The sequence below is a fragment of the Salarias fasciatus genome, chromosome 16, assembly GCF_902148845.1.
Source record: "Salarias fasciatus chromosome 16, fSalaFa1.1, whole genome shotgun sequence".
NCBI classification, from domain to species: Eukaryota; Metazoa; Chordata; class Actinopteri; order Blenniiformes; family Blenniidae; genus Salarias; species Salarias fasciatus.
This window is the reverse complement of record NC_043760.1, coordinates 534,900-560,423: the sequence shown is the minus strand read 5'-3', so window position 1 is coordinate 560,423 and position 25,524 is coordinate 534,900. Positions and strand designations below refer to the sequence as shown.

At 55.9% G+C, this 25,524-nt stretch overlaps 1 protein-coding gene across 1 annotated transcript in view; it reads left to right on the top strand.

Annotated features, from left to right (window-relative positions):
• Window positions 1-25,524, top strand: part of pdia5 (protein disulfide isomerase family A, member 5) — a 104,959-nt gene that overhangs the window by 9,927 nt on the left and 69,508 nt on the right. The window contains exons 2-3 of the mRNA XM_030112743.1: window positions 11,894-12,020; window positions 16,513-16,600. Of these exons, the coding sequence (XP_029968603.1) occupies window positions 11,894-12,020; window positions 16,513-16,600 (215 nt within the window). The remainder of the gene's footprint in view (window positions 1-11,893; window positions 12,021-16,512; window positions 16,601-25,524) is intronic.

Here is a 25,524-nt window from a genome sequence, read left to right as displayed (position 1 = left end):
GGTGACGCTGCTGTTTGGTGTTTCTCGTGGTGACGCTGCTGTTTGGTGTTTCTCGTGGTGACGCTGCTGTTTGGTGTTTCTCGTGGTGACGCTGCTGTTTGGTGTTTCTGATGGTGACGCTGCTGTTTGGTGTTTCTGATGGTGACGCTGCTGTTTGGTGTTTCTGATGGTGACGCTGCTGTTTGGTGTTTCTCGTGGTGACGCTGCTGTTTGGTGTTTCTGATGGTGATCCTGCTGTTTGGTGTTTCTCGTGGTGACGCTGCTGTTTGGTGTTTCTGATGGTGACGCTGCTGTTTGGTGTTTCTGATGGTGACGCTGCTGTTTGGTGTTTCTCGTGGTGACGCTGCTGTTTGGTGTTTCTGATGGTGATCCTGCTGTTTGGTGTTTCTCGTGGTGACGCTGCTGTTTGGTGTTTCTGATGGTGACGCTGCTGTTTGGTGTTTCTGATGGTGACGCTGCTGTTTGGTGTTTCTGATGGTGACGCTGCTGTTTGGTGTTTCTCGTGGTGACGCTGCTGTTTGGTGTTTCTGATGGTGATCCTGCTGTTTGGTGTTTCTCGTGGTGACGCTGCTGTTTGGTGTTTCTGATGGTGACGCTGCTGTTTGGTGTTTCTGATGGTGACGCTGCTGTTTGGTGTTTCTGATGGTGATCCTGCTGTTTGGTGTTTCTCGTGGTGACGCTGCTGTTTGGTGTTTCTGATGGTGACGCTGCTGTTTGGTGTTTCTCGTGGTGACGCTGCTGTTTGGTGTTTCTCGTGGTGACGCTGCTGTTTGGTGTTTCTCGTGGTGACGCTGCTGTTTGGTGTTTCTGATGGTGACGCTGCTGTTTGGTGTTTCTCGTGGTGACGCTGCTGTTTGGTGTTTCTGATGGTGACGCTGCTGTTTGGTGTTTCTCGTGGTGACGCTGCTGTTTGGTGTTTCTCGTGGTGACGCTGCTGTTTGGTGTTTCTCGTGGTGACGCTGCTGTTTGGTGTTTCTGATGGTGATCCTGCTGTTTGGTGTTTCTCGTGGTGACGCTGCTGTTTGGTGTTTCTGATGGTGACGCTGCTGTTTGGTGTTTCTGATGGTGACGCTGCTGTTTGGTGTTTCTCGTGGTGATGCTGCTGTTTGGTGTTTCTGATGGTGATCCTACTGTTTGGTGTTTCTCGTGGTGACGCTGCTGTTTGGTGTTTCTCGTGGTGACGCTGCTGTTTGGTGTTTCTGATGGTGATCCTACTGTTTGGTGTTTCTCGTGGTGACGCTGCTGTTTGGTGTTTCTGATGGTGACGCTGCTGTTTGGTGTTTCTCGTGGTGATGCTGCTGTTTGGTGTTTCTGATGGTGATCCTACTGTTTGGTGTTTCTCGTGGTGACGCTGCTGTTTGGTGTTTCTCGTGGTGACGCTGCTGTTTGGTGTTTCTCGTGGTGACGCTGCTGTTTGGTGTTTCTCGTGGTGACGCTGCTGTTTGGTGTTTCTGATGGTGACGCTGCTGTTTGGTGTTTCTGATGGTGACGCTGCTGTTTGGTGTTTCTCGTGGTGACGCTGCTGTTTGGTGTTTCTGATGGTGATCCTGCTGTTTGGTGTTTCTTGTGGTGACGCTGCTGTTTGGTGTTTCTCGTGGTGACGCTGCTGTTTGGTGTTTCTCGTGGTGACGCTGCTGTTTGGTGTTTCTCGTGGTGACGCTGCTGTTTGGTGTTTCTGATGGTGATCCTGCTGTTTGGTGTTTCTTGTGGTGACGCTGCTGTTTGGTGTTTCTCGTGGTGACGCTGCTGTTTGGTGTTTCTGATGGTGATCCTGCTGTTTGGTGTTTCTCGTGGTGACGCTGCTGTTTGGTGTTTCTGATGGTGACGCTGCTGTTTGGTGTTTCTCGTGGTGACGCTGCTGTTTGGTGTTTCTCGTGGTGACGCTGCTGTTTGGTGTTTCTGATGGTGATGCTGCTGTTTGGTGTTTCTCGTGGTGACGCTGCTGTTTGGTGTTTCTCGTGGTGACGCTGCTGTTTGGTGTTTCTGATGGTGACGCTGCTGTTTGGTGTTTCTCGTGGTGATGCTGCTGTTTGGTGTTTCTCGTGGTGACGCTGCTGTTTGGTGTTTCTCGTGGTGACGCTGCTGTTTGGTGTTTCTGATGGTGATCCTGCTGTTTGGTGTTTCTGATGGTGACGCTGCTGTTTGGTGTTTCTGATGGTGATCCTGCTGTTTGGTGTTTCTCGTGGTGACGCTGCTGTTTGTTTCAGGCCAACATGATCAATGTAAATTTGACAGCTGTCGCTGACTTTCTGTTTGTAGATCGACAGTCAGCTGTTCTATCAGCCGCTCTGCGCCTGTGCGCCATTATTGAGATGCTCTGAGAAGAAAAAGGAAAGAGAGAGAGAGATTTGCGGTGATTAGCAGCTGTTTGGGATGAGTTAGTAATGAGTGAGTGATCACTGCCTGGCGAATCAGCCCGCTGAACCACTTCAGGACTGATTTGATCAGACCCTTCATGAAGCTGATCTCTGCTGGCAGCGCAGGCAGACAGGTTGCTTTTTGGCTTCGCGTGTTTCACAGCTGATTTCCTGAGAAAAGCGTCAGCAGGGACGTCTGGAGCCAGCAGGAGGGTTCAGATGAGGGATGTTCCAGCTTCAGTACCACGGGTCTGACCACACATTCATTGGTTCACCAGACGGGATTCCAACTTCCTGTTCAGAGAAGTCTGACCAGCAGGATCTTCTCTCCAGAAACAAACGGATTTCTTTTAAAGTGAAAACAACAAATGTCAACCTGAGGCAGAGCGCTCCTCTCGGGACAGAGCGGCCATTTCAGACTCTCAAGACTGCAGATGTCATTCGGGCTTCCGCTACCTCCGCCACCCGCTGCCGCTGGTCAGAGGTCAGAGGTCAACAGAGGGACCCCAGGCTGTGCGGAGGACAGGCTGAGCGGACCAGGAGGAAATGTTGGTGAAACTAATGAGTTTCTGGACGATTGAAGCCGTTTCAGGAGCGGCGTTACCGTCTGCTGGACCTGCAGGACGTCCGCCGCTCCGTTCTGGGTCTGGACTTCTCCTGAAGCTCTGCTGGGACCAGAACAGCCTTCTGGGTGAGGATATTGTTCTGCTGCGGTCTAGAAACAACCTGGAAGCTGTTCAAACCCCACTTCCCTTCAAGCACGTTGACGTTCTGCAGTCGGGCAGCAGGAGGCCGACGGGTTCTGCTGCTGGACACGGAGGTACAGAACGGCTTCCTGCTTCCTGTTCAGGCCGTGTTGACGCTGAGCTGGAAGCTGCTGTCACAGAGCCCGGAGCTGCACACTGCACCGCATTCACCCATTCACACACACCCCCTCACCGGTGGAGGCGGCCGCCATGCGAGGCGCCCAGGCCGTCCACTGGGGGCAGTGTAGGGTTCAGTCTTGCCCAAGGACACTTCGACATGGAGACAGGAATCGAACTAACACCTCCCGATTGTTAGCTTCTTCAGCCAGAAGGTGTGGGTCCTGTCGGGACCCGGAGCGGTCCACGTCCCGGTCTGTGGACGTCTGGGCAGTGCTGGGTCCTGGTTCTTCTCCGGGAGGCTGCAGAGTTGATGGACGTGAGAGACGATGGCTCAGGACAAGTGGCAGGGGACCGGGGAGGGACACCGGAGAGGACAGCCTCCCTGACTGAAGCTGGTCCACATGGGAGGAGCCATGGACATGGTCCAGGACAGGGACAGGAACCCCCAAGCTGGATGTAGGGCTCCAGGAAATACCAGGAACCACATCTGAGACCTCTGTCCAGAAGAGCAGTGCTAGAACAGCTGAGATCCTGCAGAACCCTCCAGCCCCAGGACTCTGGTAGACCCTGCAGAACCCTCCAGCTCCAGGACTCTGGTAGATCCTGCAGAACCCTCCAGCTCCAGGACTCTGGTAGATCCTGCAGAACCCTCCAGCTCCAGGACTCTGGTAGACCCTGCAGAACCCTCCAGCTCCAGGACTCTGGTAGACCCTGCAGAACCCTCCAGCTCCAGGACTCTGGTAGATCCTGCAGAACCCTCCAGCTCCAGGACTCTGGTAGATCCTGCAGAACCCTCCAGCTCCAGGACTCTGGTAGATCCTGCAGAACCCTCCAGCTCCAGGACTCTGGTAGATCCTGCAGAACCCTCCAGCTCCAGGACTCTGGTAGACCCTGCAGAACCCTCCAGCTCCAGGACTCTGGTAGACCCTGCAGAACCCTCCAGCTCCAGGACTCTGGTAGATCCTGCAGAACCCTCCAGCTCCAGGACTCTGGTAGATCCTGCAGAACCCTCCAGCTCCAGGACTCTGGTAGATCCTGCAGAACCCTCCAGCTCCAGGACTCTGGTAGATCCTGCAGAACCCTCCAGCTCCAGGACTCTGGTAGATCCTGCAGAACCCTCCAGCTCCAGGACTCTGGTAGATCCTGCAGAACCCTCCAGCTCCAGGACTCTGGTAGATCCTGCAGAACCCTCCAGCTCCAGGACTCTGGTAGATCCTGCAGAACCCTCCAGCTCCAGGACTCTGGTAGATCCTGCAGAACCCTCCAGCTCCAGGACTCTGGTAGATCCTGCAGAACCCTCCAGCTCCAGGACTCTGGTAGATCCTGCAGAACCCTCCAGCTCCAGGACTCTGGTAGATCCTGCAGAACCCTCCAGCTCCAGGACTCTGGTAGATCCTGCAGAACCCTCCAGCTCCAGGACTCTGGTAGATCCTGCAGAACCCTCCAGCTCCAGGACTCTGGTAGATCCTGCAGAACCCTCCAGCTCCAGGACTCTGGTAGATCCTGCAGAACCCTCCAGCTCCAGGACTCTGGTAGACCCTGCAGAACCCTCCAGCTCCAGGACTCTGGTAGAGGACCCAGCTGGAAGGAGGCCCAGGAAGGGACAGAACCGGTGGTTTTTATGCTGTTTATTTCTGTGTTCTTACTCAAAATGACTTATTTGATTAAATTGTAAATTATAGTAATTTGAACTCCTCTGTTCTGTAAGAGACTTGATTCGGTTCCTGTTGGCACGCCTCACACCAGCTCGACCTTTTGGAGGTTGAGGATCTCAGGAGAATGACTGCAGGATAATTCCAGGGTCAGAGGTCAGACACAGCGTCCTCTCTGTGTTCCTTGTGGCCGGGGTCATGAGGGAGGCTGAACCAGAGATTCTGGGACATGAATCAAGCTGCCGTGATTGTTTGGAGAGGGTTCAGGTTCGGGTTCAGGTTCCGGTTCAGGTTCAGGTTCAGGTTCAGGTTCAGGTTCAGGTTCAGGTCCACACATCAGTACCGCTGCAGACTCAGGGTGCTGGTTCTCTCCCGGAGAAACGGACATGATTTAAAAAGTGCTCAATGTAAGACTGAAGATCCTGAATATGCTGATTTCCCGGTCCTGCTGAGTCGCCGTGCACGCCGCCGTCGGTTCTGACCGGTTCAGGCTTTATGAATTCCAGTAGCTTCGCGTGGAGAACGATGCAGGGAGAAGAACCGAGAGGTGCAAGTTCTAAAGATCAGCTTTAAAGCTGTGGATCCGTTCTTGACACTGGTGAATTTCCTCCATGTGTTCCTCGTGTTTTCATGAGCTCCTGAAGTTTGGGAGAAAGCGTCACTAAAGTCTCATTCGTTTAATCATTTGTTCAGTTTGAAGAAATCGAGCAAAAAAACTAATGATGACAAAAAGTATTTACTTCTCAAAGTTCGCTGTCTGGAAAGTTGTCTGAAAAGGTCGATGAAAATCTTCAGATTGAGTCTGAACCAAACTGTAGCTTCATCCAGGTTTGAAAGAAGAGCGGTGCACTTAGCTGACAGCCCCTCAGTGGGGAGGTTGCAGGTGCGAATCCGAACGCAGACTGGAGCCAATAGGCACGTTTCCATGGGCCCAGGTATCCTGCGTACACTGGGACCGGATTGTAAAGGTTCATGTAAACACTGAGAGGATCCGCTTCACTCGGACCGGGTTGTGTTTCTGATCGATGGTTGGAGGTGGTCTACACCGGTCCAGAACCCGCTCCCCCTCTGTCAACAGAACCTGGCAGCAGAGCGGATTAACGGAAGAGTTTTGCTTCGTACGTAGTGCCGTTGTGACGTGACAGGAAACAGGAAGCGGTAAACAGGAAGCAGGAAGTCAAAAACCAGCAGAAGAGCTGGACTTTTTAAATAAAAACCTTGAGAGAACAAACCGTGGAGGAGACGGAGCCGGGTGTTGACAGAGCTCGGTGGTAGACGACCAGCGGACCGCCGCTCGGTGTTCTGGGTGAACTGGTTGCCATGGTAACGAGTGACGGTTCCTGTAAACTCATGCAGGAAGCAGCAGATGTTAGAATCGGACTCACTGAAGACTCTGAACTGATCAATTTACCGGAGCTGCAGAGAACCGGCGTCACTAGAACCTCCACAAGGTTCAGGTTCAGCACCTGCTGGGCACCAGTTAACACGGACACCAGTTAGTCTGCAACACCGGCAGGAGCCTCTAAAGGACCCAGGCAGACAGGGGACACTGGACAGACAGGGGACACTGGACAGACAGGAGACACTGGGCAGACAGGGGACACTGGGCAGACAGGAGACACTGGGCAGACAGGGGACACTGGGCAGACAGGGGACACTGGGCAGACAGGAGACACTGGGCAGACAGGGGACACTGGACAGACAGGAGACACAGGACAGACAGGGGACACTGGACAGACAGGAGACACTGGGCAGACAGGAGACACTGGGCAGACAGGAGACACTGGGCAGACAGGGGACACTGGACAGACAGGAGACACTGGGCAGACAGGGGACACTGGGCAGACAGGGGACACTGGGCAGACAGGGGACACTGGACAGACAGGGGACACTGGGCAGACAGGGGACACTGGACAGACAGGAGACACTGGGCAGACAGGGGACACTGGGCAGACAGGGGACACTGGGCAGACAGGAGACACGGGACAGACAGGAGACACTGGGCAGACAGGGGACACTGGACAGACAGGAGACACGGGACAGACAGGGGACACTGGGCAGACAGGAGACACGGGACAGACAGGGGACACGGGACAGACAGGGGACACTGGGCAGACAGGAGACACAGGACAGACAGGAGACACGGGACAGACAGGGGACACTGGGCAGACAGGAGACACAGGACAGACAGGAGACACGGGACAGACAGGGGACACGCGGCAGACGGGACACTGACACTGTAGTAACCTGCTTAAATTCAGAATTTGTGAAGTTTCTGATTTTCGTCCAAGACTAGCAGCCTCTCAGAAACTGGAGCTCAAGTCCGTCCGTCCGTCCGTCCGTCCGTCCGTCCAGCTTGTACCGCTCATCCCGTAGACAGAGTTGATCATCGACCTCTGACCTGGGGTTGGCTCGCCCAGGCTCTGATCCTAAAGGAGACTGACTGGGATTCTCCCGTCTGTCCTCACGCTGCTGCTTCACACAGCAGGGTTTTGTTATCGGGGCTTTAAAATTCAGTACATTTATTTTGTTTTTGTTCATTCAAAAGATGTTTGACAATATTTTTCAAAGAAAATGAATCATGTCTGAGTTCACGTCAGGGATTTAAAGTTTGATTTTAGAAAGTATTGAAATGAAGACAAGAACATACAGAAATAATAAAAACATTTTGGTTTCAGTGTGTCTGGAAAAGTCTTTGTTGTAAAGAAATGTGCGGCGCTGTGCGAGGACGCTGCAGACGGGAGCGCCGGTGGACGGAGGCGGCGTTTTGCCCTGACAGCAGATTTTAAAGTCTTCACACTGAGAGGGCCTGTGCCAGCGATGGCCGGGGTCGGCGACCCCTGCTGGGTAGAACTGAAGCTTGGCAACATGGCGCTGTTTTTATTATGTTGAGCAAATCTAATTCATGTCTCCGTTAAAGGACATTTGCTTTCCCATGAGGCCACAGGAGTGCCGGCCGTCCTCTCCTGTGCAGTGAGCTCTGCTGAGCTGCCGGTGAAACCAGCTCTGCTCAATGGCCCTGGCACTGGCAGCGCTTCGTCAGGAGACTCTGTCATTCCTGTTGTTGTACGTCTGTCACTGGAGGACGGCGGACTCCGTCAGCCTCGCTGGCTTGACGTTGGCCGCTGCCGGTCTTCCTCTGCCGGGTTCAGAAATGTCTTAATGCTGATTGGAAGCTTCCGTCTGGACGGAGGAGGGACGGGGAGGGACGGGGAGGGACGAGGGACGGAGGAGGGACGGAGGAGGGACGGAGGAGGGACGGAGGAGGGATGGGGGAGGGACGAGAGACGGGGGAGGGACGGGGGAGGGATGGAGTAGGGACAAAGCCGTGACGGGGAGGGATGGAGGAGGGACGGAAGAGGGACAGAGCAGGGACGGGGGCTGGTGTCTCCGTCGCCTTGGTTACAGAAGAGCAGGTTGACCTGAAGAGAGTCAACAGTCTGTCGGTGGAAATGCCTCGGATCGTTTTGTGGTGAGGAGATCAGACATGTCATGGACTCTTCAGATGAGCATGAATTCACCCTGTCACCGCTGGACTGTTCACCCTGTCACCGCTGGACTGTTCACCCTGTCACCGCTGGACTGTTCACCCTGTCACCGCTGGACTGACTGGGCTTCTTTCTCTTATCAACTTCAACTTTTGGTTTGTAGCGTCTGTGAAACGTTTTGGATGCGACAGGCGTGTGGTGAAACCTGTCTGCTGTCCAGAAAGACCTCGTTCTGTCTTGAGGTTCTGGCTCTAAATGTTCTGCACCATAAAGCCCGTTCTGCTCCGCAGCAGCAGAACACAGCGCTCTACACTGCAGGATCACATTCACCCGTTCACACTCACATTCACACACGCATTGACACACCAGTGGAGGCGGTCGCCGTGCAAGGCGCTCAGTCCATCCACTAGAGGCAGTTTAGGGTTCATTGTGTTTCCTAAGGACACTTCGGCATATGTATTGATATGGAGAATCAAACCAGCAACCTCCCAAGTGCAAGAAAACCGCTGTCCAGCCGTGCTACAGCCGCTCTACAGCCGCTCTCAGGCCGCCCTACAGCCGCTCTCCATCCACTTTGTAGCCGCTCTCCAGCTGCCCTAACGCCGCTCTCCGGCCGCTCTGTAGCCGCTCTACAGCCGCTCTACAGCCGCTCTACAGCCGCTCTGTAGCTGCTCTGTAGCCGCTCCACAGCCGCTCTACAGCCGCTCTGTAGCTGCTCTACAGCCGCTCTACAGCCGCTCTGTAGCTGCTCTGTAGCCGCTCGACAGCCGCTCTACAGCCAACAGGTTTCTGCCGTTCTCTGAAACATGAAGCACAGCAGAACGTCTCCCGACTGAGTGTTGCATCATTACATGATTATTTCTGGAGATGACTCATGCGAAGCGTGGTGGTTGCTGGTTTCTGGCGGTCTGGCCTCTGGGGGGCGTCAGGCTGTGGAATAAATTGAGAAAGGAGTGTGGCAGGTGCTTGTTCTCCTTCCAGGTGGAACCACAGGCCTGGATGGGCTCAGCCAGCAGGCGGTCTGGTGTCTGGTTCTGGAGGCAGCAGTGGAGGCCTTTGTGATGAAGGGTGAAGCACACACACCGTCAGAATGCAGGGTGCTTTCTTAGGGCTGAAATTTGATCAGCCTTGTGTTTTTTCACCTGTCGTCATCTGTGGTTAAAGTGCAGGGCTTTCATTTTCTTTGATTTGAAGTGTTGCGTGGTTTTAGCTCAACTTTCATTTGTGGAGTCGGAGGAGAACGTGAGGCTAATGATGCCGTGTTCTCCTCCTGGCAGCTCTTCTGTGGTGAAGGCTGGGCTCTGCTGTCTGGTTTCCTCTGTCAGCATCGAGGACACGTGGACACCTCCCGCCGGTAGATTTACTCTCGGTGATGGACGCATGCGTGGCCTGTGGATCAGTGAAGCTGGTTCTGTAACAGTATGAATGGTTCTGCCACAGACAGGAAGTGGAGGATTGAGGTGGCGGCGGAGTGAAGGTCAGAGCGGAGAGGTCCTGGCTGGATGGTCAGGGTTCCAGGGGGAGCGTTCCGGTTGCAGTGTGATCCCGCTGCCGCCTCCAGAGTTGAGTTTTCGGTGGCTGTTGTCGTGAAGCCAGACCCCCACAGGAAGTTTCGCTGACAAACCCAAGACGGAGCGTCCGACCAGCCACCCCGGCCCCCGCAGTGGAACGGCTTCTGGTATCGAGTGTGAGGTTTGAATCCCGGTTGTGGCAGGAAGGGGGTCCGTCCTGAAACTGTCCGAGGCCCCGGAACGGGTCGCAGTCACTTCATTTCTGGATCCTTGTGGAGGCGAGCGGCCGAGCTCCACCCCTTCCAGAGCAGTCGGAACATTTCCCGTTAACTGCTCAGCGGGACGCTGGACCTGGCTGCCCGGTGCGCCGCATGCCGCCACGGGGAACCCTGAAGGCTGAGGCCACATTCTCGCCACCTCGCCATCGGGGCGCCGCCTCCCGGGGGGCCGCTGCCTCTGGTGCTTCTCACAGCATGAGGCCGGCGGCGCCGACAGGATCTCAGCTTTGATACAGGGAAGACGTCTGATTCGCCAAATTTCGTCAGTGAAGGGAAAAAGTTTTGAAAACACATGAGCGAGTAAAGCTGCACTGGTTCTGTCCAGTTGGGAGTGCTCTGTGAGCAGCCTGGAGGTGTTTTTATGGAAGCTGCTCATGTTGTTTCACAATAATCCAGACGTGAATGACATACCTGAACTAAGGTGAAGCCATCCCTGCATTATTATGGTCTGTAAGTAAAGAAATCACACATTTGACACGAGCTGCGTCTGTCTTTCAGCCTCTCTGCTGGACCGGGTCTCAGTCCGTCTGTCTTTCAGCCTCTCTGCTGGACCGGGTCTCAGTCCGTGTGTCTTTCAGCCTCTCTGCTGGACCGGGTCTCAGTCCGTCTGTCTTTCAGCCTCTCTGCTGGACCGGGTCTCAGTCCGTCTGTCTTTCAGCCTCTCTGCTGGACCGGGTCTCAGTCCGTCTGTCTTTCAGCCTCTCTGCTGGACCGGGTCTCAGTCCGTGTGTCTTTCAGCCTCTCTGCTGGACCGGGTCTCAGTCCGTCTGTCTTTCAGCCTCTCTGCTGGACCGGGTCTCAGTCCGTCTGTCTTTCAGCCTCTCTGCTGGACCGGGTCTCAGTCCGTCTGTCTTTCAGCCTCTCTGCTGGACCGGGTCTCAGTCCGTGTGTCTTTCAGCCTCTCTGCTGGACCGGTTCTCAGTCCGTCTGTCTTTCAGCCTCTCTGCTGGACCGGGTCTCAGTCCGTCTGTCTTTCAGCCTCTCTGCTGGACCGGGTCTCAGTCCGTCTGTCTTTCAGCCTCTCTGCTGGACCGGGTCTCAGTCCGTGTGTCTTTCAGCCTCTCTGCTGGACCGGGTCTCAGTCCGTCTGTCTTTCAGCCTCTCTGCTGGACCGGGTCTCAGTCCGTCTGTCTTTCAGCCTCTCTGCTGGACCGGGTCTCAGTCCGTGTGTCTTTCAGCCTCTCTGCTGGACCGGGTCTCAGTCCGTCTGTCTTTCAGCCTCTCTGCTGGACCGGGTCTCAGTCCGTCTGTCTTTCAGCCTCTCTGCTGGACCGGGTCTCAGTCCGTCTGTCTTTCAGCCTCTCTGCTGGACCGGGTCTCAGTCCGTCTGTCTTTCAGCCTCTCTGCTGGATCGGGTCTCAGTCCGTCTGTCTTTCAGCCTCTCTGCTGGACCGGGTCTCAGTCCGTCTGTCTTTCAGCCTCTCTGCTGGACCGGGTCTCAGTCCGTGTGTCTTTCAGCCTCTCTGCTGGACCGGGTCTCAGTCCGTCTGTCTTTCAGCCTCTCTGCTGGACCGCGTCTCAGTCCGTGTGTCTTTCAGCCTCTCTGCTGGACCGGGTCTCAGTCCGTCTGTCTTTCAGCCTCTCTGCTGGACCGGGTCTCAGTCCGTCTGTCTTTCAGCCTCTCTGCTGGACCGGGTCTCAGTCCGTCTGTCTTTCAGCCTCTCTGCTGGACCGGGTCTCAGTCCGTCTGTCTTTCAGCCTCTCTGCTGGACCGGGTCTCAGTCCGTCTGTCTTTCCCCAGGTGTGGCTGCTGTCGGCGCTGGAAGCAGTGAAGGTGTCGCCCCTCATAGAGAAAGTCGGCGATCACAAAGACTTGAAGAAGCTGCTGAGGACGAGGACCAACGTTCTGGTGCTCTACACCAAGACAGGTGAGAGAAGACTCTCGTGAATACGAACGGCGTGAATGTGCAGTTTTTCCATCAGAACTCTAAGGTGATCTGTCGAGCTGTGGGGAGAAATGTGCCGCTGCAGGGAATTCCACAGGTCTATTTATAGCAGAATATTTTTCTCGGTGTGAGGGGAGGCGGTGGGAACAGCGGCGTTTCCAGACAGTCGGATATTAGTCCATGAATCATTCTTGCATCTTCTCAACAAGTTTCAAACCACTTGTCCTCGTCGTCGTCCTGATTTACTGGAGCTGCTGTCGAACACAAACCGGCCGTCGTGGATCACTGCAGCGTAGAAACGAGTGCAGATCTGAGCGCTGGCCTCGCCGCACAGCAGGAAACGGTCTGATCCATCTGATCGCTGATCTGGGCCAATCAGAGGGGCTCCAGAAACTCGGCGCCTGAAGTAGATCGTCAGTAACACCTCACGCTCTCAAATGTTCCTGGTTCAGAAGACCCGCCCATCCATCCATCCATCCATCCATCCATCCATCCATCCATCCATCCATCCATCTCCCACCGCTTATCCAGGATAAGCAGGGGCAGCAGTCTCTGCAGAGATGCCCAGACTTCCTGTCCCCAGACTTCCTGTCCCCAGACTTCCCTGTCCCCAGACTTCCTGTCCCCAGACTTCCTGTCCCCAGACTTCCTGTCCCCAGACTTCCTGTCCCCAGACTTCCTGTCCCCAGCTCTTCCTGGAGGATCCCAAGGCGTTCCCAGGCCAGCTGAGACATAGTCTGTCTAGAGTGTCCTGGGTTTTCTCTGGGTCTCCTCCAGGTGGGACATGTCCGGATCTCCAGGAGGTTCCATCCTAAAGAGGAGCTGAGCTCCTCAGCTGCTCCTCTCCATGCGGAGAGGAGCAGCTCTACTGCGAGCTCCTCCCTGGTGACGTAGCTCCTCCCTGGTGACGTAGCTCCTCCCCCTGGTGACGTAGCTCCTCCCCCTGTCTCTAAGGGAGCCCAGCCCCCCCCCCACATGGAGGAAGCTCATTTCAGCCGCTTGTATCCGGGATCTGGTCCTTTCGGTCCTGACCCAGACTCAGGACCAGAGGTGAGGGGGGGACGTAGACTGACCGGTAAATCCAGAGCTTCTCCTTTCAGCTCCTTCTTCACCACGACGGACCAAAACAATGCAGAGACAAAATCCTGTGGTCCCCAAACCGGACCCCCACTGGCTCCTGGTCCCTGAACCAGACCCCCACTGGCTCCTGGTCCCTGAACTGGACCCCTCTGGCCCCTGGTCCCTGAACCAGACCTCCTCTGCTCCTAGAAATTCAGTCCATAAAAATGACGAACAGAACCAGTAACAAAGGGCGGCCCTGCCGGAGTCCAACATGCACCGGGAACAGAAGTTCCACCCACTGAGGTCAGAGGAGAAGCATTGGCCCCGCCCACCGAGGTCAGAGGAGAAGCATTGGCCCCGCCCACCGAGGTCAGAGGAGAAGCATTGGCCCCGCCCACTGAGGTCAGAGGAGAAGCATTGGCCCCGCCCACTGAGGTCAGAGGAGAAGCATTGGCCCCGCCCACTGAGGTCAGAGGAGAAGCATTGGCCCCGCCCACTGAGGTCAGAGGAGAAGCATTGGCCCCGCCCACTGAGGTCAGAGGAGAAGCATTGGCCCCGCCCACCGAGGTCAGAGGAGAAGCATTGGCCCCGCCCACTGAGGTCAGAGGAGAAGCATTGGCCCCGCCCACCGAGGTCAGAGGAGAAGCATTGACCCCGCCCACTGAGGTCAGAGGAGAAGCGTTGACCCCGCCCACTGAGGTCAGAGGAGAAGCGTTGGCCCCGCCCACTGAGGTCAGAGGAGAAGCATTGGCCCCGCCCACTGAGGTCAGAGGAGAAGCATTGGCCCCGCCCACCGAGGTCAGAGGAGAAGCATTGGCCCCGCCCACCGAGGTCAGAGGAGAAGCATTGGCCCCGCCCACCGAGGTCAGAGGAGAAGCATTGGCCCCGCCCACCGAGGTCAGAGGAGAAGCATTGGCCCCGCCCACCGAGGTCAGAGGAGAAGCATTGGCCCCGCCCACTGAGGTCAGAGGAGAAGCATTGGCCCCGCCCACTGAGGTCAGAGGAGAAGCATTGGCCCCGCCCACTGAGGTCAGAGGAGAAGCATTGGCCCCGCCCACTGAGGTCAGAGGAGAAGCATTGGCCCCGCCCACCGAGGTCAGAGGAGAAGCATTGGCCCCGCCCACCGAGGTCAGAGGAGAAGCATTGGCCCCGCCCACCGAGGTCAGAGGAGAAGCATTGGCCCCGCCCACCGAGGTCAGAGGAGAAGCATTGGCCCCGCCCACCGAGGTCAGAGGAGAAGCATTGGCCCCGCCCACCGAGGTCAGAGGAGAAGCATTGGCCCCGCCCACTGAGGTCAGAGGAGAAGCATTGGCCCCGCCCACTGAGGTCAGAGGAGAAGCGTTGGCCCCGCCCACTGAGGTCAGAGGAGAAGCGTTGACCCCGCCCACTGAGGTCAGAGGAGAAGCGTTGACCCCGCCCACTGAGGTCAGAGGAGAAGCGTTGGCCCCGCCCACTGAGGTCAGAGGAGAAGCGTTGGCCCCGCCCACTGAGGTCAGAGGAGAAGCGTTGGCCCCGCCCACTGAGGTCAGAGGAGAAGCGTTGGCCCCGCCCACTGAGGTCAGAGGAGAAGCGTTGACCCCGCCCACTGAGGTCAGAGGATAAGAGTTGACCCCGCCCACTGAGGTCAGAGGATAAGAGTTGACCCCGCCCACTGAGGTCAGAGGATAAGAGTTGACCCCGCCCACTGAGGTCAGAGGATAAGAGTTTACCCCGCCCACTGAGGTCAGAGGATAAGAGTTGACCCCGCCCACTGAGGTCAGAGGATAAGAGTTGACCCCGCCCACTGAGGTCAGAGGATAAGAGTTGACCCCGCCCACTGAGGTCAGAGGATAAGAGTTTACCCCGCCCACTGAGGTCAGAGGAGACGCATTGACCCCGCCCACTGAGGTCAGAGGATAAGAGTTGGCCCCGCCCACTGAGGTCAAATACACAGAGGAGAACCCTTGACCAACAGAGAAACATTTCTGAGCTGGAAAGTGATCGGCTTACATATGACGAGGAGGTGAATGAGGACCAGGACGGAGAGAGCCGCTCTCACCTGCAGACGACCGCTCTCACCTGGAGACGACCGCTCTCACCTGCAGACGACCGCTCTCACCTGGAGACGACCGCTCTCACCTGCAGACGACCGCTCTCACCTGGAGACGACCGCTCTCACCTGGAGACGACCGCTCTCACCTGCAGACGACCGCTCTCACCTGCAGACGACCGCTCTCACCTGCAGACGACCGCTCTCACCTGCAGACGACCGCTCTCACCTGGAGACGACCGCTCTCACCTGCAGACGACCGCTCTCACCTGCAGACGACCGCTCTCACCTGCAGACGACCGCTCTCACCTGCAGACGACCGCTCTCACCTGGAGACGACCGCTCTCACCTGGAGACGACCGCTCTCACCTGCAGACGACCGCTCTCACCTGGAGACGACCGCTCTCACCTGCAGACGACCGCTCTCACCTGGAGACGACCGCTCTCACCTGCGTCCAGTGTGTCCGCCCGTCGATCCGGGTCGGCCTCACTAGTCACACCTGACGCTGCTCCGGCCGTGGTCCCACCGTGGCGTCCAGCTGGGACGGCGGACGCCGACTGACGGAGGCCTGCTGCTTGTGACTGTAGATGTGTTCGCATGAGGTCATCGAGCTTCCTGGTGCCTCATCCGGTCTTGTCCGGTCTTGTCCGGTGGTGCACGCCGCTGTCTGCCGTCACACAGCAGGGGGCCGGCTGTGCGGCGGCTCGGTGATGCTCTGCTGCAGCAGGTGTTCCTGAGCGCCGGGCTCTGGGGCCTCGAGTCAGGGAGCCGGGGAGGAAGTCCCTGTTTCTGCAGAGAACGAAGTCTTGTGGTTTCAGGGCGTCTAAACTTGATGAATCGTCTGACACAGGAAGTGGAATATTGCGCTGTTTATGCTCCTCGGAGGAAGGTGCTGGCTCGCCATGTCTGATGGAGAGCAGGAATACCGCCGTGTGTGTTGCTGTTTCTGGAACTCTTTCTGTCGCGCCGGGTTTTTTGCTGACGCAGCTCAAACTGCAGCCCGGCCCTCCGGAGGCGCCCGGCCCTCCGGAGGCGCCCAGCCCTCCGCGGCGGTCCGGTTGCTGAGCCGCAGGTCATGTGATCAGGTCATGTGATCAGATCTGCTCCCGTTTGCCTGAAAGTCGGTGTGGGACAGAGTCTTTGTGTCCCCACATAATCCCCCAGTCTTCTGTCCAGCCCTCTATTGTGAGACGCTGAAAGCCGATGTAACCCGAGCCCCCGCCCCTCCCCGCCCCCCCGCGACCCCCCCGTCCCGTCCTCAGCTTCAGAATGAGACGCTGCGCCCCCCGTAACTGATCCCCCTGGCCGTCTCTGGCGGGACAGTGTCCTCTGTGTCCCGCTCACCAGGCTGACCGTGCTTCCTCCTGTCCGTCTGTCTGCAGCGGCGGCGGGCGACGCCCACCTGAAGCTGCTGTCCGACGTGGCCCAGGCGCTGAAGGGCCAGGCCACCATCGCCTGGGTCGACTGTGGGTGAGTCCCGGCCGCCGTCCTCCTGAGACCCCGCAGCCTCTTCCGTCCCAGACGCTCGGCGGCGGCAGCTGTGGAGGCGGAGCTTGTTGCTCCTCCTGCCGTCAGTCTGCCCCTCGGCGGCCTGGCCCTCCAGCGGGCCCTGAGTGGCCCGGTTCCTCCGGTTCCTCCGGTTCCTCCGGTTCCTCCGGTTCCTCCGGTTCCTCCGGTTCCTCCGGTTCCTCCGGTTCCTCCGGTTCCTCCGGTCCTGCAGAACCCGACCCGCTTCACGCCGTCAGTCCTCCTCTCTCCTTCTGAAGCTTTTATTGTGAACATTTTCTTCCTTTCTCTGAGACGAGTAAATAAACTGTAAATAATGCTGCTGCTGCAGGAACTCAGGAATGTTTTCCTTTCATCCTTTCATCCTTTCATCCTTTCATCCTTTCATCCTCGACTCAGAAGTAATTTCCTCTTTTTACGTCGGTCATTTTTTGACATTTTCTCATCAGTCTCCACCACTGACCCCTAGTGGTGGAGGCAGTGGAGGCGTCTGCCATGCGGTGGAGCGTTCAGCAGTGGAGGCCGTGCGGTGGAGCGTTCAGCAGTGGAGCGTTCAGCAGTGGAGGCCGTGCGGTGGAGCGTTCAGCAGTGGAGGCCATGCGGTGGAGCGTTCAGCAGTGGAGGCCATGCGGTGGAGCGTTCAGCAGTGGAGCGTTCAGCAGTGGAGGCCGTGCGGTGGAGCGTTCAGCAGTGGAGCGTTCAGCAGTGGAGGCCGTGCGGTGGAGCGTTCAGCAGTGGAGCGTTCAGCAGTGGAGGCCGTGCGGTGGAGCGTTCAGCAGTGGAGGCCATGCGGTGGAGCGTTCAGCAGTGGAGCGTTCAGCAGTGGAGGCCGTGCGGTGGAGCGTTCAGCAGTGGAGGCCATGCGGTGGAGCGTTGAGCAGTGGAGGCCATGCGGTGGAGCGTTCAGCAGTGGAGGCCATGCGGTGGAGCGTTCAGCAGTGGAGGCCATGCGGTGGAGCGTTCAGCAGTGGAGGCCATGCGGTGGAGCGTTCAGCAGTGGAGGCCATGCGGTGGAGCGTTCAGCAGTGGAGGCCATGCGGTGGAGCGTTGAGCAGTGGAGGCCATGCGGTGGAGCGTTCAGCAGTGGAGGCCGTGCGGTGGAGCGTTCAGCAGTGGAGGCCATGCGGTGGAGTGTTCAGCAGTGGAGGCCATGCGGTGGAGCGTTCAGCAGTGGAGGCCGTGCGGTGGAGTGTTCAGCAGTGGAGGCCATGCGGTGGAGCGTTCAGCAGTGGAGGCCGTGCGGTGGAGCGTTCAGCAGTGGAGGCCGTGCGGTGGAGCGTTCAGCAGTGGAGGCCATGCGGTGGAGCGTTCAGCAGTGGAGGCCATGCGGTGGAGCTGGTGCTCAGTAGATGAACAACAACTGTCAAATCCAACAGTTTAGATTTTCTGTAATATTTTAATGTAAATATAAACTGACCGCTGCTGTTGTCCTGTGCTGCGGACCGAGCGCCGGGCGCCGCCGTGACGCCGCCGTGACGCCACCGTGACGCCGCGCTGGCCGAGAGCAGATCTCTTCATTTAAACCCCTCCTCTGGGTCTCTGGAGCCGGACCACGGCCCGCCTCCACACTGTGGAACAGACACGGTTCTGGAGGAAACGTTTCCATGTAAACACAAAACTTCTCTCAAATGCAGAGGATGGTTTCACTTGAAGCCTGGGAGGGAAGGAGCAGGGGGGACCCTGTAGCCTCTGGGGACCCTGTAGCCTCTGGGGACCCTGTAGCCTCTGGGGACCCTGTAGCCTCTGGGGACCCTGCAGCCTCTGCGGAACCTGGGGACCCTGTAGCCTCTGGGGACCCTGGGGACCCTGTAGCCTCTGGGGAACCTGGGGACCCTGTAGCCTCTGGGGACCCTGCAGCCTCTGCGGAACCTGGGGACCCTGTAGCCTCTGGGGACCCTGTAGCCTCTGGGGACCCTGTAGCCTCTGGGGACCCTGTAGCCTCTGGGGACCCTGGGGACCCTGGTGCCCATGCTGAGTGGGTGAATGGGGGCGGCCCGTCCTCCAGATGAACCCGGGTTCTTTATGTTCCAGCCCTGCAGTGTCCTCATGGTGTCTTCGGTCTTTCGGCCGCTCGGTCCTGTGAAAACCAGGAACATGTCTGACCTCCCAACACGACGGAGGAGCAGTATTATGGCCTGGATTTGTGGCCACACGTGGATTACTTGCATTGTAATCCGACTACTTCATGTGTGATCAGACCTCTGTGGACACCGTCCAACAGAGAGACCTGGTGCCGGTCCTTCAGCTGGACCTGCTCTGATGTCTCGGAAGTGGCTTCATCCTTGATCCGCTGGACGTCGTCCCGTCCTGCTGTCGTCCACAATGTTTCCAGACTGTCCAGACCAGTGTTGTCACAGATTACTTGAAAAGGTAATCCATTTACTGATTACTCATCAAAAAAGTAATCTAGTTACTTTACTGATTACTTCAATATCAAAGTAACTAAGTTACTTTAAAAGCAACTTAGGTACTTTTTACCGATTCCCTCCCTTTGCTGCCTCAACATAAGAATGACGACTGGTCGTTTAAATATTACCGTATTGGCCCGAATATAAGACGACTCCCATTATAACACCACCCGAGTTTTCAAAGATCATTTTGTGAAAAAAAAAAAATAATGCTGAAGACAGCAAGGTCACTCATAAAACAACTTTTTATTACACAATTATTATAAACTCAAAAACTCACAACGGAGATAACGATTCACGGGATATAAAATGAAAAAATATTACTACAGTAAGAAACAGTAAGCAACAAATAAGAACCTCAAGGGTCCAAACTGCATAAATGATGTAAATAACTGTCCAGGTCCTTCAGCTGAATCAGGCTCTGGTGGTGGACATTCCGTCTGTCCGTCTTTCAGAGACGTCTTCACTCCCCCTTCTATCAGTCTCTCTGAAGCGTCTCTCAGGACCACGGAAAGCTTTTCTCATAGCGTTAGCATCTGTAGTGTTTTTTCTGTGCTCTCCAATCAGAACGAGGCTCTGCTCCACCAGACCTCCTGGCGGCTTGGCAGTAGTTTGATGACTCTGCTGCGTTGATCACCATCAGTTTAAAGTTGGTATCATAACTTCTCCTCTGTTGTTGCTCAGTTGTCCAGCGTTCAGCCCCTTTGTTCCAGATGATCCGCCATTTTTCATCAGATCATCTGATCTCATTTCATCGCTCCACTCGCTCTCTGCTCAGTGATACTTTGGCTCCATCTAGCGGCGCGGATGGGTATTGACCATCTACCGTAAGTCCGCGATTATAACACCACCCCACTTTTGAGGATGCAGTTTCTGGAAAAAAAACATCGTCTTATATTCAGGCCAATACGGTACTTTATTGAAAGTGCAGGAACTGGAAACATGAACATGTTTTTTTGTTTCTGTTTCATTGGCTTTACAATACAGAAATCGGTGTATAACAGACAATGTATGAAATGCAGACTGAAGCATAACACCACATGCATATCAATACAAAAACAGCCAATTATATCACAGGAAAACAAAAAATCCCCTTTGCAATATGTAAACAATAATATCTGCAAAATTCACATCAATAAATAAACAAAAACGATGTGCAGTGTGCTGTAGAAACGCACAATGAAGATAAATGTTCATGTTTCAGAATAAAAAATTGCCAAAAATCACAGAAATAGTAACTGTTTGCCGTTCGGTGCCTCATTCAGCAGCGCTGTGCGGTTACGCTCGAAGACGTCTCCCAGCTGGATGATGCCTCAGTCACGTGTAACATATCGTTGGAAAGCTTGTGAGACGTAGAACGTCAACATACTTTATTTAAACTCCCAAAATGAACGACAGGCCCACTAGATGGCGACAAGGGGCAGCAGCATGGCGCTCTCTCAGCACTCCAGAGGATTATGAGGTTAGTTTTGGTCAGAGGAGCGCGGATGGATGGAAAATGACCACAAAACGGTGAGGAAATAAAACCTGTTGTGTTTGGTGTGAACAGCTTTGAGATTTGGTGAAGAAGTGTGTGAGAAACAGGATCTGAGCTGCTGCTGTGAAATATGAAGCTGGGTTCTGGTTTGTTTTGCGCTGACGGGAGCTGCTCGGCTCAGAGAAGATTCTGCCTGCTGTCTCTTAAAGTTCAGATTTTCTAGTTTCATTTGATATCCCACATGTTGCGGCGGAGCAGACGGATCTCGTTGCGTTTTGTGTCTGGAGCTGCGGGGGAGGGAGGCGTGTCGAATCGTTGCATCTGGATTTTAAAGTTATAAAACAAACACTCGGGGTCAAAGTGCAGCTGGAGCCTCAGGCAGTGAGATGAAGGCGTCTGGTTTGAGACACAATTGAAAGAAAAAGTCCAGGCAGCACTTTAGTCTCTTTTGACACCTGGTGAAGTCGCGCACAGCTGACGGGCCGTCGGCCAAACGGGTTCAATAAATGAGTTAAATTAAATCATAGTCGTGATGCGTGACCCGGCGTTTTGTCCTCCCCTGGGAAAACGTGACATGTGACGTCACTCCCAAATGCAGGAGAAACATTTTCACTCCTACATATATTATGAGGCAGTAAGGCACAGTCACTGAGGAAACTGACTGTAATCAGATTCCTGGTTTGGAAAGATGAACGCGTTTACTGAAACTCGTTACTGAAAGAAAGTAATCAGATTAAAGTAACGTGTTAATTAGTAGCGCGTTAGTGACAACACTGGTCCAGACTGTCCAGACTGTGTCCAGACTGTGTCCAGACTGTCCAGACTGTGTCCAGACTGTGTCCAGACTGTGTCCAGACTGTGTCCAGACGTCCTCCATCGTATGTGGAAAGTTTCATACTGGACTCTGAGCTGCCGGTGCCAGCTGGGCTGGTGGAGTTGGTTCCTGGACGAGCCAGACTCTGCTGCTGTCTTCCACTGTCTCTCGTCCCGGTCAGTCCATCAGCACTGACCCCGGACAGAGGAAAGACGGCATCATAAAACAGGAAACTCCCTTTGACCTCTGCTCCCCTCTCGGGCGTTCGCCATCTGCCAGGCTTCTCCAGGACCAGGACCAGGCAGGTGGAGGACCATTGAGAGGTGGGGGTGGACGTCTCTTCGGTCCATGCTGCATGTCTTCCTCCCTTTTCCTCGGTGTTGAGTCTTTCTCTCTGGGAGATGAGTGTCTCCTTTTCCAAATAGTCCAGCTTTGGGAAAGAGCGCTGATGCCAGGCTGAGCTTGATAGCGGGCCAGAGACCGCCGGGGGGCCGAGGACCCGGGCCAGAGACCGCCGGGGGGCCGAGGACCCGGGCCAGAGACCGCCGGGGGTCCGAGGACCCGGGCCAGAGACCGCCGGGGGGCCGAGGACCCGGGCCAGAGACCGCCGGGGGGACGAGGACCCGGGCCAGAGACCGCCGGGGGGCCGAGGACCCGGCCCAGACCGGACACTCCGATCCACTGCCAGGCGTCGGAGTCTGGCAAATGTCTCCTCCGTCGGAAATGGACCGGTCCCACACCCAAGCTCCAGCCGAGAGCCGGTGGTGGACGGAGGACAAGAGAGACGAGAGTGCCTGTCGCAGTGCGAGGACGCTCAGCGCTGCCAAGGACGACTGCCGTCCAGGCCAGGAAGACAATGGACAGAAGACAGGGACCTGAAGGCCGGCCGGCCGGGGCCCAGCAGAGGGACGATGAGACGAGGACGGGCCGGTCCTGAACAGACACTCCGGGAGGAGCAGCACGGATCAGGATTTGTGTTTCAGAGTAATAATTTATTGACAGGCGACTTCGTCCTCTTGTCCTCATTTAAAATGTCTCTGCTGGCTCTGGCAGGAAGGGTCGGCTCCTCGTTTCTGTTCGCTGCTCAGCGTCAGCGGTGGACAGATGTCCGTCTCCAGTGTCTTTTCTGAATGGCTGGGAGAAGCATGAAGAGGGAAGCACATGGAGTATATGGTGTATATTACTAATTTTTATTTTTGGAACATATGACATGGAACTTGCCAACTGTTGTGGAAACAGCAGGGAGGTCAGAAAATTCACGAATCAGCATGAAGTCCCAGTGAAAACATGAACTACCTGCTTTACGTTAGCCTAGCCTGGTGCCTGGTGCTAGCCAGCCGCTTGTTGCTAGCCAGCTGCCTGGTGCTAGCCAGTCGTTTGTTGCTAGCCAGTCGCTTGTTGCTAGCCAGTCGCTTGTTGCTAGCCAGTCGCTTGTTGCTAGCCAGTCGCTTGTTGCTAGCCAGTCGCTTGTTGCTAGCCAGTCGCTTGGTGCTAGCCAGCTGCCTGGTGCTAGCCAGTCGCTTGGTGCTAGCCAGCCGCTTGTTGTTAGCCAGCTGCTTGTTGCTAGCCAGTCGCTTGTTGCTAGCCAGTCGCTTGGTGCTAGCCAGCCGCTTGTTGTTAGCCAGCTGCTTGTTGCTAGCCAGTCGCTTGTTGCTAGCCAGTCGCTTGGTGCTAGCCAGTCGCTTGGTGCTAGCCAGCCACTTGTTGTTAGCCAGTCGCTTGGTGCTAGCCAGTCGCTTGGTGCTAGCCAGCTGCCTGGTGCTGGCCAGCTGCCTAGTGCTAGCCAGGTGGTTGCTGTTTGTCTCCTGTTAGCAGGTCCCTGCTAACATTGTCCGTTGCTTTGCAGTGGTAGTTGGAGGTGTTGAAGGGTTGAAGAACCGTTCTGCCATGGTTCTTCCGTGTTGGGTCATTGGTGGACTGGAGGAGTGGATCCTGGTCCGGGTGGCAGTCAGACGCTGGAGGGCTGACTGGTGCTTGGTTTGGTGGGTCAGTCTGCCATGTGCTTCAGGCTGGAGGAAGTGATCGCTCCGCTGTGGACGTCTCAGAGAACAGTTTGAGAGAGCAGAGGCTGTGCTCCTCTTCCTGTTCTGGTGGTCCTTGGTGGGGCCTGGATGCTGGACTCCAGTGTACCCTCTGTGGTTAGGCCCGGGGTCGGAGGGCTCCTCCCTCTGTTAGCCATTAGCAGTGCTGGCTAGCCGGCTGTGGGACCAGGACCGTCACCCCTGCTTGTGAGGTTACTAAGGAGAACCTCTCCCTTGGAGGTCCGGGCAGAACTGAACGTGGCTGGGCGGTCTCTGGGGAACCTAACCAATCACAGCTCATCCCTCTGCTCAGAGGCGGCTCTGAAACAGCGAGGGTGGGGGATGGGCTGACCCCTCTGCTGTGTGTGTGTGTGTATGTGTGTGTGTGTGTGTTGGAGCACACACACACAGCAGTTGTGGCAAATTTACAGTTTCATTTAGCAGACTGAAAATGAAAGGTTTCTTTTTAGAAACCAGGAGTCCCAGCGCCCCGCTGGCTTTCTAGGGAGCGTCTCTGCTCTGGTGTCCAGGTCCATGTGGTCCATGTGGCTCATGTGGTCCATGTGGTCCATGTGGAGACCTGTGGGGAACCCGTGTTGCTCTGCTGCAGCCGCCCTCCCTGAATGTTGCCTGGCTGAGTTCACTGACTCCGGCGTTGAACCGTCGCTGACGATGCCTGTGTGGACGTTGTCCCTCCAGAGCCCGTCCTCTGGACCTGTTCTGGTCTGTCCTCTCTGCTCTGACTCGTTCCAGACTCACCGGGCTTCCATCTTTGTTTGCCTGCCTTGTGCGTGTGCAGCGTTCTGATTGGTGGGTTCAGAGTGAGCGTTCCAGGAACAGCAGGGCGAGCAGCCTCTTCCTCGTGTCTCTTTCTCGAGTCGTTTGACCAAATGAGTAACAGGACGTGGGCGTGTCCCCAGCTGTGACGTCGCTTGGCGTTTCATTCCCACCCTGGGCGCCACCCTTCGCTTCCCATCAGCTCCTCCTCGAGTTTCTGGGAAAAGTGTGAAACGCCGACTGTATGAGAGCGTCTGTCTGCACCTCAGAGTTCTGCTCCAGAGATGTTGAAGTTGTTTTGCTGAAGGAGAAGCGTCCCGCTCCGTCCAGTCCCCCGCGGTGAGCGGGACGCTGAAATGAAGTGTCTGTTTTGAGACATGAAGAAGCTTTCTGGAAGAGAAAATGAGGCGTCTGGGCGTCTGTGTCTTTGTGAATATGACAATAGATGAGTTCCAGTAAAATGTGGTGTGAGTGTTTCGCTCAGACCAGCCGGACGGCTTCGGTTCAGCATCCACTTCTGATTCCTTTCGGAATATTGAGGGAATTTCATCTGCGTCACGTGATCCGTGGCAGACATCTGCAGTTTCATTGAGTGGCTGAAGACAGGGCGGAGTCCGTCCTCCGAGCAGCGCTGCGAGGACTTCTGGCTGCTGCTGGTTCCAGCCCCTCCAGCTGCCTTGCTTTTAGCACACTGCCTTCAGCTACAAGCAGCGAAGCCGTCCTGCTCCGGACGCTTCCTCCGTCAGCGCTTCAGGGTGTTTCACCTTCCTGAATCGGAGCTAAAGCAGCAAGGTGTTCCACGTCTGCTTCAGGGGACGCCATCTGTCCTGGGCGATGAAGACGGAGACCACTGCGTCCATCCCATTGGCTGAACGTAAAAAATGGACGGAGCTAGCGCGGCGTCCCCCCTGGCATAGATGTAAATGTGATTGGTCATGTGACAGGCTGGGCCAGTCGCATCACATGGACAAGGAGGAGCTCTGATTGGCTGATTTATGAACTCCTAAAGTCAAAGAGACGACTGAGATGAAACTGGGAGTCTGGTCCAGAAGAACCTGGAGACGGAGACCAGAACCTGTTCTGGAACCCGGCTTTAATGCCTTTATTTACACGCTGACGTTCCTGTTTTTCAGTGGGTTCTAGCGGGTTCTCATGAGACTCGGGTTCTTTTTGAAACCAGAATCACCGCCCCCTGCTGGAATTTCCCTGGAATTAGTTTTTCTGCATTTTAGTATTGGCTTCAGTTTGAACCAGGTTGGCGTTTGCTCCATCCACTCATCCACCCAGTCACTCATCCACCCATTCATCCACTCATCCACTCATCCACCCAGTCACTCATCCACCCATCCATCCACTCATCCACCCAGTCACTCATCCACCCATTCATCCAC